The 12089-nt window shown below is 32.5% G+C and overlaps 1 protein-coding gene and 1 long non-coding RNA gene across 3 annotated transcripts in view; one reads left to right on the top strand and one right to left on the bottom strand.

The window, feature by feature from the left end:
* The window catches only part of LOC118679786 (uncharacterized), a 34203-nt gene extending 24747 nt beyond the window's left edge, over window positions 1–9456 (bottom strand). Inside the window, exon 1 of the long non-coding RNA XR_004975290.2 lies at window positions 7933–9456. This is a non-coding gene — a long non-coding RNA (uncharacterized lncRNA). The remainder of the gene's footprint in view (window positions 1–7932) is intronic.
* Act5C (Actin 5C) lies at window positions 7216–11829 on the top strand. Of its 2 annotated transcripts, none has more exons than XM_014243390.3 (2): window positions 7216–7374; window positions 10478–11829. In XM_014243390.3, the coding sequence occupies exon 2, from the start codon at window positions 10486–10488 to the stop codon at window positions 11614–11616; it is 1131 nt and encodes a 376-aa protein (XP_014098865.1). In that variant the 5' UTR covers window positions 7216–7374; window positions 10478–10485; the 3' UTR covers window positions 11617–11829. The 2 variants fall into 2 exon arrangements, with proteins under 2 accessions (XP_014098865.1, XP_014098863.1); XM_014243388.3 differs by lacking the exon at window positions 7216–7374 and adding an exon at window positions 9637–9787.
* The last annotated feature ends 260 nt before the right edge of the window (window positions 11830–12089 follow it).

Genomic DNA, 12089 nt, shown 5'->3' on the forward strand with positions numbered 1-12089 from the left:
TAATATGCATATAATATTGATAGAATTATACAAATTTCATCTTTGATAGAAATTTACAATACTAATTAAAATTTATTTCGATTATGATTCATTTGCTCGTGAAATTGACAAAAGGTTGCCATTCCATGATTGTCCTTCATAACGGCAACATCTTATTATACTCTTGCAACTTGTTGCTACAAAGTGCTACCTAACGGTTTTTTGTACATATCACGTAAAACTAATCGAGATAGATATAGGGTTATACATATATAAATGATCAGGATGTCCGTCCGTCCGTCCATGCAACCAACATCAATTTCAAGCCTTAGAGATCAACGTAACAAAAAAGGAAATTAGTAACATTTGATAAGATAGCTTTCAAATGGACAGTTAAGTTTAAGTATTTATGAAGCATTATAATCACAAAGTGCGCTGACTCATCAAAGGGGGGAAAACAAATAAATAGAAAATCCAAAACATTAAGAAATTAAAACACATACAGGTATAAAACATAGTGATTCATTGAATACTCAAGTGTATGAATCAATAATCAACATTTGAATCACTTGAAAGGAGTGAATAATGAGGAATATGTTACGAAAAGAAATGGAGAAGTAATTGTGTTTCCAACAAAACTGAAGCTGTTAAGCTAGCCAGTCGATTTTCGTTTAAAACTTAATTTGATGACGTAACACACATATGTAAATGTACAAAAATACATACATATATATGCACGTAAATTTGTACATGACCAATAAACTGATGTTTACACAAGCTAAATAGCCTTTTACTCGCTGCAAATACAAACTGAGTAATTTTAATTTGTAAATAACGTTACATATGCAAAGTAAATATCATTTACTATAATAATCCAAGCACCGGAGTGGACAGCAATACTCATTCTAGTTGGAATCATTTGAACTTGGCCATAGGATGCTTATCAACAAACGTGTGCAACAGCAACTGTTAGTTTTTGTTGTTTTAACTTTTTGCTCTCTCTCTCGTATTTAAGTGTTTTTTGTTTAATTAAATTTTTGTTTATTTTGTTTCAAAAGTAATAGCTACTAAGCTATCTCTATCTTTATTTGGATACATACAAACATATTTACATACATATGTACTCGTGTGTATTAATACGACTCTTCAAGTGTAAAACTCTGTTCAACGACCCATTCATGTTCATTGGATGCTACCAACACAAAACTGGTGTAACTGGATTTTATTATATTTTGACTTTGCTAATGATTTACTGTCAGACACATTTTTATGTGTATAAATATGTGCAGAAATATACAATAAACATATACCATAAATAATTTAACTCGCTGAAATGACTTTCGCATGCACAAATTTGACGAGATGTTTTACTATAAATACGATTTGATATTCAATTTTAATTAATTTAACATAAAACACACTTAATGAGTACCAAGTAATTAACTTTTGGTATTACCCTATTCATATACTCAAACATGCATATATATGGTACATACAAGCATACTATATACGAATACATACATATGTACATATGTACACACTCTTAAATATTTCGAAAATACTCATAAAAATTACTGAATATTGCTGATAAGCAGTGTTGGGATATTTTTAATTCAATCATTTATTATTAAAAATTAAATTTTCAAGTTTTTATCCAAGATGTTGGGAATAAAATTTACATTTTCTAATTCTGATTTTGGGATTAAAAATGAAAATTTAATTTTTTAATTGAAAAATTAATTTTTAATCCCAAACATCTTAGATTAAAAATTTAGAAAACGTTTTTTTATTTAAAAATTGGGGTAAATGTATGCATGAATCCTTTACAGCCGATCTGAACGATTCGTTCAGAAATTATAGCGCAGCACTGGATAATAATATAAATTAAGAGGATAGTTATTAACTATGTACATATGTACATATTAAAACAATTCAAATCTAATTTGAAGTGTGCTTTGAAATTTCCTGAAAGAAACCTATGAATACATTTTATTTTGACGTACCAATCTAAATTGTGTGGATATACTCTTACACACACATGCACCGTACATACTATGTACATACATACATATGTATTAGAAAAGACTAGACATGAAAATGGTAGCTTAAGTGGCATTCAATATTTGGCATGGCTGTCACTTAACGGTAAAACAAAAAACGCAAGATACAATAAAAATACCAATCGACCCAGACATTGAGCGTCGCGTCGATGATCAAATTTGTTTACTTGTTCATTAAGAGTTGTTGAACGAAGTATTATGCTTTGCACATAAAGGTAAAAAGCAAGTTGTAAAAGTTTTTGAATATATCAATAAATACTTATGTATGGTGAAATGTAGTTACATACATTTGTATATAACATACAACTTAATACACATATTTTTAAAATTTGTGTTATATTGAGAGTTTTTCTATAAATTATATGTAATTTTTTTCTATTAGTTTATTTAAATAATAATATAAAACACTTTCACTAAATGAAAATCAAAAATTTTATTAAAATTTAAAAAATACATATGCATGTACATATATTAGGATGGGTCAGAAAACGAATGTTTCTTTTCGCTTCGTTCTCTGAAAAATTGGTTGTAAGACACCTTTAAGAACGGCTCTCCAAGTATGAGCTCTTAATTGTAATCAATTTTGTAGAACAGACAATTTTATACAAGACTATGAGCTTTGCATATTAAAAGATGTTCTTTCATTGAGTTATAAAATTCGAAAAGAAAAACAAATTTGCCTTAAAATAGTCTAACTACAACCGTTAATATCTTTTAACGGTTAGGTTTACAAAAAAACCGTTAAAGACCATTTTGTAGAACATTCAATTTCCTAAAAAATCGATAAAACGAGTAGAAGAAAGCCAAGTAGTTGAAAGCGACATTTGAATTTTTCTATCTAATAACATGAAAAAATAGGAAACTGTAAAGTTACAATTAAAAGTCATAATTGGAGTGACTTTCTCAAAGGTGTCTATCAACCAATTTTTCAGAGTACCAAGCGAAAAAAAACTTTTTTTTACCCACTTTTATATATATACTACATATGTATGCAGACATCAGCAGTCCTTTCGGAATTTTCAGTATGCATTCGGAGGTTTTAAAAGTCGTTAAACACTCAACCAAAAATATTTACTTGGACATTATAAGTAGATACTTAGATATAATCAAACCACTTATAGTAAATAATGTACTATAATGCTCAAGTTTGCATGTTCATATTCAAATATGTAACCATGTACAACACATTCATATGTACCTATGTATGCGCATAAAATTTCAATTTCAAATGTCTCACTTCGCAAATTTCTAAGTATTATATATGTATGAGTAATACTCTTCGCGTATTCGTCACACTTATGTTGAGGTTACATACGAGAGGCTGCTTTTGTTGACACTGTTGATATTGCCTACCTTTTCATGATTGACACTTGTTATCATGAAGAAGTATGTATTCGTGCGTAAATTCCTCGTTCCCAAGGTGATGCGTGTCTTAAAAACACCTTGGAATATTTCTTTCTACTTAATTTTTACAATTTTTATACTCTCGAAGCATGTTGCACAAGAGTAACAAGTAACGGTTATTTGTAGCACTTGGAACTGATTGGGATAGATATAGGATTATATATGTACATATGTATGTGTATGTATATATGCATATGTATGTGCATACATATGTACATGTATCAAAATGATCAGAATGACGAGAGAAACTGATTTCCTCAAGTCCGTTTGGCCGCCTGTCTGGCCGTAAAAGCGATAACTTCAGTACAAATTGAGAGATCTTGATGAAACATTAAATACATGTTTCTTAGCACTCTCATGAGAATTCTAATGCATAATGTAAAAATTTAACCATTTCCATGACCACAAAATTACCTCGCGAAGTAGAAAGACCAAACCAAAGAATTAAGCGCGATAAATTAGTTGTTGATTAAACTTAAAAGGCTCAAATTTAGTACAGGAGTCATATGGAAAGGGACATGTTTAAAACAATTTGAAAGACGGCTACAGCCCGCCTGACATTTTTTTAATACACTTTTTTTGTTTTAAGCTAACGTCAAGTAAACGATACTTTCTAAGAACATTAGATACCATCCAATATTACAATATGAAAATTGGTGAAATTCGGTAATAACCTGGTATACAATGTACAATATAACTAAAATTATCGAAATAACAGTTAACATATGTACATAAATAAACTCAAAAAAACCGGAATGTGATTTACTTAGTTAAACATACCAAACATTTTAATGTTTTTATATATGAGGTACATATATATGTATTATTGGTAAAACATACAAAGATAAGTATTTGTATGAATGGCAAAGAAATTGTTTTCATGACCATCATCCAACTTGCTGCTGATATTTGCCTCTAAAACCACATTTACTTTCAAGCGCATCTTTCAGTACATTAGCACACAAACTACCTAACATAACTAGCAACTATGCGTATGTATTGTTGCCACAATAAAAATAATAATGAAGACAAAAGAAACTTCATTAATTTGTTATAAATTGAAAATTGTTCACATATAAATGTATGTATATCTATTTACATATGTACATAAGTATATATGTATGTATTTGAAAAGGTATGTAAGTGGCTCTTGCATCGAAATTCAACGACCTTGACAATGCCTTTTAAGGCGTTCTCTGAATGTTTCAGCTTGAAATTTTTTACAAATAAAACATTAACATATTTACATAGTGTGTGCTTATATTGACTTAGTACTTTATATCTAAGAGTGTACTCTTCACCTATTCCCAAATTGAATTTTTTTATTATGGGAAGACTGTTATAAAGTTTAAAGGAAACAAAAAATATGTATACATAAATTTTCAGAGGCCTGATATATAGTACAAACTCCCGTAACAAAATTGTATATGCAGCAGTATTCTACTAAAATTGTATTGAAAAAACTCAAAATTATCGAAACTTTTTTTTGTCGCTTAGCGATTAGAAATTCCAGACCTGATCTGGCAGTCTGTTAATTTTGATAACTAACATATTGAAATTCCTTATCACTTTAGTAATTGTGCTATATACCAAGGTTGTAAATAATGCATTAAAAATGTTCTCATTCCTAGTATTTTGGAATTTCAATTTTTAATCATACAACTTTTTAATAAAAAAAATTCTCAAACCTGCTGTACACTTATAAAAACGATCAACCAATATACAATCAAACCGAATCCAAATTACTATTTTTTAATCAAGAAGAAAAGAAACTAATAACACGGGTTAGGTCTGATCGGCCTCTTCTATTATTTGGCACTTAGACCATGCATAATAATAATACATATTCGCTGCTAATTTTAACAAATGCTGCACTTTCCTCAAATTTTTGTCAAAAATCGCCAAACAAATTTACTTCTTAGAAATTTATTTTCGATATTCATAAAAATGTCAATAAATACATATTCAAAATTTCCATACATATGTATATATGTACGTATGTACATATATTCTCATATCCATACTTTAAGTAATAATACTTTCTAACTCATTCAGAGTCGACTTTAAACGACTATTACCACGGGCAGTAGCACAGAAGATTATACAAGTGTTCTAAGAAAACAGCAAAATAAATTAGTCAGCTGGTAAAACTACAAGTATAACCATTGCACACATTCGTTACCGGCAACGCCTTGATACCGACTCGGCGTTTAAAACCATATGCAATTCCGCGTGCACGCATTTGTGTGTGTGTGCATATATTCATATATGTATGCATATGTAGATACACAGAAACAGAACTATATAGCAAATTCATATGTAAGAAATGTAAATACAAATGTGTCCAGACGGTCTTTATCTTTAAAACCAAATGTGCAAGGGTGCTCAAAAATAACACTATGGTTCTTGCAAGATATTTACGTACATACATATATACAAATTTGTGTTATGTATAGAATATAAAACATATATATAAAGTACTATTATGGATGTATGTACATACATATGTATATTCATACTATATAACATGTGTTGCAGATACATGCATATATACATATATACATGTGTGCATGTATTGACATTTTAGACGTTAAAACAAAAATATTTACTTCCATATCTAGTTGTGAGTCACAATGAAACTCAAGCCAAACTTGTGTATATTGCCCCTCACGGTTATATGTAGATACATATGTACATATACATTCATATAAGCAAAAGTGTGTGAGCAAGCAAACAAACATAATATGTATATGTGTGTAATCCATTGCAAGCCTTACAATAAAATAATGTTAAATACCGCATAGTATTTTTAACTAAAATTAATGTTAATTCAATTATTTTCGTTCGTATATAAAAAAAAATTACAAAACTAATATCTTCTATTCAAAAAAACATATAATACTTTAATTTTGTAACCGAAAATCCACTTTAAACTCAAACAAAATAAACGAAATTTGAAGCCGACATTTCTTATTCACTTTCCGGCTTTCCCCTCTCAAGTCGGCCTTTAGCAAAAAAGTTTAAACTCTCTTTCGCGTTCAACATTACTTTATTGTCTCCTTTTTTGTCTACACGGGGAAAAGTTGAGAGCAAAGGAGCGTTTGCCAAATATATTTCAATGTTGCAGATTTTAATATTGAAGTGCAATGGGATAAATTATGAAATAAATTTTTTCAGTTTTTTCTAGAATATGTGATACTTACTCATACATAACAAAAAGTTATTATTTTTCAATATTATTCAACAGAGACATTTTTAATTTTTAACAAACCATTTTAGATATGTATCAGATCATACACAAATATATATGCATCCACACATGATCAGAAAGCCGTAAAACAATGGGCTATAACAGGGTAACGCTGAGCATTCTGTTGTTATGATAAGCCAAACGTCTAATAGTTCAGGAAGAAATCACATTTGGTAAAAGCAATAAGAAAAAAAACTACTTAGGATATGAAAATCGGCTACCTAGAATTTGCCCATAGGCGTTGATGTCGCATAATATTCGATTATTGAGAGTGCATGACTACATAAACAACACTGATTATTTGTAATTTTCGAGCAATGAGAGAGATTGAGAGAGAGCAACCATTCGACAAACCATGCAGTACATCTCTCTCTATACGCTATCGCCATACTTTTCACACTTACACGCTTTTAAGCCGGGTAAAACAGTAAGCGAAAAATTCTCTAGTATCTACGACCGGCGATTCCACATCCATATATGGTAAAAGTTAGAGACTCTACTGATAAGGAGCCACTGGCGTAGTTGGGGCCTTTATAAGAGCGTGTTAACGTGTTTTGATATCATTACATTTTGCGTTCTTGTAGTGTGTGCGATACAGAAAGGCACAGCAGCAACTCAACACAAAGTCCAAAAGACTTCAAATAATATTAATTAATTTTAGTAAACTTAAAACTTAAAAAAGTAAGTATATTAAAAAATCAAAACGAAACATTATGAATTTGTGAAAAAACTAATACTTAATTAAAAGTGCCAATCGAAAAAGTGGAAATAATTTAAAAATTTTGAGATACAAATGTATATCTGAAATAACCGGTGAAATTCTTTAACGATTTTAACAACTGAGGTTTACGAAAACATTTGGATTACATGAAATATTCATAAAATTATATATGAATTATGAGAAAGTGAATGCAATGAAACTAAATAATTTTATTATATAATATAAAGTGAAGTTATCAAAGAACTAAACAAAAATGCTTACAACTGCAAATTTTACAAAATGTCATGTGCGGAAATCATAAATTTGAGTTATGCAATTAAACTCTGGACCTTGAGCATATTAAGTGTGAACTTGATAAGATAGTGCCTTCACCTTATCACATTTAAAGTTTACACACCTGTGTGAACACATTTGATTGTGTTATACTGACTCTTGGTACTTAAATACCTACATATGTACATCTACTATCGGATTGGATCACATGGCAAAAACCCAATTTAACGGGCGTGGCAACTTACCTGCTTGTTCGGAAACGGAATATATTTTAGTATCCAATTGTAGGCCACTTCCGATTTATTACATATGTACATAGTATGTACGAATGTACATACATAAATAGATACATTTTGTATGTAGTAGCATGAGTCAGGCTGGAGACACCGTTGCAGTAGTAGACATTGACCTCGCCAACGCCCTTGTCGTCTTTACACTCCCAGTAACTCCCACGTTAACTATTCATTGTTAGTACGCCTGAACATATTTCTCTCGAAGAGCTACACGATAACTTTTTTGTATGCAGGTTTTTGAATTGCAAACGATTTCACTTTCATTCTACTAGATATTTTCACCCAAATTTATTTATAACAATGCAAAATCACACATTTTTTGCAAGTTAAATTAGAAAAGAAAGTTGACTGTCCGCCATCACAATTTACAGTTTTAGTTGCTTTTGCTGTATTACACAGCTGCCTCTTTGCGAACGAGAGAAACACGTCATAGTGTAAGCCGGCTTCGACATTAATATGTCCCACATGCAAAAATACGCAAATGAAATTATGATATGTGCTTGAATTTTGAACATACACAAAATAGCTAGGTTCACAGTTCCCACGACAGTCGGGTGTACGTAACCGAAACGGACCCGGATTTTTATCCGGCCAAGATTGTCAACTCGGCAGCATTATTCAAATTTATATCAGGAATGTTTTCTGACACTACAACAACAACATATATGGATTCATAAACTATAAAAAGTAAAGAACTCAATGGCTAAATATTAAGACTATTGGCTGTGTAGGTGGAATATTGGTTTATTTTCTAAACATGGTTATATTTGCCGCACCCTAAATGCGTTGATAGTCATAAAACATATACATAAGTACATATATGTGTACATTTGTATATCCATTTATAGATATGTATATACACCAACATGTATGCATATTTATATCATGGACAACGCTGCCTACATTTGAACTTGACTCATTTTCTGCTCTTCCGCTCTTGTCCTCTCCGCACTCTTTAATTCAAGAATTCCAAGTTTTTAACCGTTAATTCGTTTCAGTTGCCTTTTAGATCCAACAAAACACCAAACCATAAATAGATGCACACTTATATACATAGGCATGTATAAAGAGTAGTAGCAAAATGCCGGTTATGTCGACGAAGCTCTTTTATGGTATCGGCTGTTAACGTCTGTCCCTGCACTTTATCTTTCTTAACAGCTTGTTTCCCTATAGTATGTCTAACTCACTCACACTAATGTGTCGTTCACGCGCTACAAACATGATAAATAGAAAAATGAAGTTACTTCTTTTTGCCAGTAGGGGCATTTCGAGAAATCGCTTTACGATTTTTCACTGCAGTACAGAAAACATGACCATATATGGTCACGAAAATGGAATCGCGTATACTAGAGCCCCGAACTGCTAGTGAGATTAGAGAGCGAAAAGTGAGGGTTAATCAAAAACACGATTCAGCGAGGTCGTTTGTCAACTTGGTAATGCATTATTGCGCTCTCAGTCACTCTTTTGTACAGCACATGAGTGTTGAGCCGGAAAGAAAGAATCGTGTAGATTTCGGTTTCACTGACACTCTCCTCGTTTATTTTCGAAAAAGCGGAGAGGTGTACTCGCCACTCGTCTGGTTCACTCGTTGATATGTAGAAATTTTAACTGGCATTTTTTACTTAACAGCGTCCCATTCGTTGTTGGACTGTCAAAGTGCTTAGTTGAATTTCTGCAATCAATCTTCAAGCAGAGATTTTCTGTTTTGCCAAGTCAGCATCTTAAAACGATCGTGAAATTTTAACAACGCTTTTCTAGTGCGTCAATTTACGAATTTAGATATTATTGTAAACCAAACTTCAAAAAGGTGAGATATATTGTGCGAATATATTCATACCGGTTTTGTAATAGGTTTAGTTCACCTACGTATAAATGTACAACATACATACATATATACATATTGATCCGGCCGGCATTCGGAAACGATTGTGATAGTTGACCGTTTGTTTTATTTGCTGATTATTTTTTCAATTTCTTAATGTCGGGCGTTGCCCTTTCAGAATGCTTGAATTGGTTTTACCATATTTTCATGGAAATTCTAAATAATCTTCGCACGTAACGTTTACCAAATTAGCGCAGATGTTGAATTATAATAATGAACAATTGTATTTGTTTTATCCAAAGTGATTTTTTTTTATTTCTATTAAATTTGAATATCACTAGATTGCTTCGATTCATATTTCAAAGCTTGTCACATATATGCTAAAATTGTAGTGAATTTTATTGAAATTTCATGTTTTCCTCTATATTCGCGCGGTTGCTTGAATATCGTTTTGTAAATAAATTCGTATTTTCCAAATTTTATATTGTACTAAAAAGACTTCGTTAAAATTGGCAATAAAAAGTCTAAACTTCGTTGTAACTTTTATAAGGGAAAGGAGTCTAAGAACAGGCACTTTAAATTAAAAAGTTAATACTTAGCAAATTAACTATTGTAACCTTATGTGTATATTTTCGTGTACTAATAAAGTTTATTTTTTTTTGTTCTTGTTTTCAGCAAACAAAATGTGTGACGAAGAAGTTGCTGCCTTGGTTGTTGACAATGGTTCCGGTATGTGCAAGGCCGGTTTCGCTGGTGATGATGCACCCCGCGCTGTCTTCCCTTCAATTGTGGGTCGCCCACGTCATCAAGGTGTGATGGTTGGTATGGGTCAAAAGGATTCATATGTCGGTGACGAAGCACAGAGCAAACGTGGTATCTTGACCCTGAAATACCCCATTGAACACGGTATTGTAACCAACTGGGATGATATGGAAAAAATCTGGCATCACACCTTCTACAATGAACTGCGTGTCGCTCCCGAGGAACACCCAGTCCTGTTGACTGAAGCCCCATTGAATCCAAAGGCTAACCGTGAGAAGATGACACAGATCATGTTCGAAACCTTCAACACACCCGCCATGTATGTGGCCATCCAGGCCGTACTTTCCCTGTATGCTTCTGGCCGTACCACTGGTATTGTGTTGGATTCTGGTGATGGTGTTTCCCACACTGTTCCCATCTATGAAGGTTATGCCCTGCCACATGCCATCCTTCGTTTGGATTTGGCTGGTCGCGATTTAACCGACTACCTTATGAAGATCTTGACTGAACGTGGTTACTCATTCACAACCACTGCCGAACGCGAAATCGTTCGTGATATTAAGGAAAAATTGTGCTACGTCGCACTCGACTTTGAACAAGAGATGGCCACCGCAGCCTCAAGCTCGTCATTGGAGAAATCATATGAATTGCCCGATGGACAAGTGATCACCATTGGCAATGAACGTTTCCGCTGCCCAGAAGCTCTCTTCCAACCATCATTCTTGGGTATGGAAGCCTCCGGTATCCACGAAACCACATACAACTCCATCATGAAGTGTGATGTTGACATCCGTAAGGATCTGTATGCCAACACTGTGCTTTCTGGTGGTACCACCATGTACCCAGGTATTGCTGACCGTATGCAGAAGGAAATCACCGCTTTGGCTCCATCAACAATGAAGATCAAGATCATTGCACCACCAGAACGCAAATACTCCGTATGGATCGGTGGTTCTATCCTTGCTTCTTTGTCTACCTTCCAACAGATGTGGATCTCGAAACAAGAATACGACGAATCCGGCCCATCAATTGTGCACAGGAAATGCTTCTAAACTGGTTAATGGTATTTTACATAACATAACCAAACAAAATTCTAGAATTTTAAAGCATTTTTTTAAGTTTTCATTCAAATGTATTATTTTCTAATTATTTAAAATGTTACAAAAACTTGAGAGGAAAGAATAAGATTGGCAAACTCTTCTCGTCATTCATTCGTCTACGTACGAGTGGGACATGAGGGGGACATAATAACCAAAAATCTAAAATGTCGATTTTTTTCTTTATTTGGAAGTTTTCTAAATTCAAGAGTACACAAATTAATGAGTTTCATATGATGTTAGGTACATTTTCATAAATGCATAAATACACATTTCACAAAATGTTCTCATTACATATACATATGTATTCATGTGCACCATAAGCATTAAAAGACGTTTTGTGTTCTAATTCATAAACACCAAGTTAGTGCTCAAATAGAAGCTTACGCATACATAAGCATTCGTAGCTTCAAAGTGACGCAACTTCC

This window comes from Bactrocera oleae, chromosome 5 (genome assembly GCF_042242935.1).
Source record: "Bactrocera oleae isolate idBacOlea1 chromosome 5, idBacOlea1, whole genome shotgun sequence".
NCBI classification, from domain to species: Eukaryota; Metazoa; Arthropoda; class Insecta; order Diptera; family Tephritidae; genus Bactrocera; species Bactrocera oleae.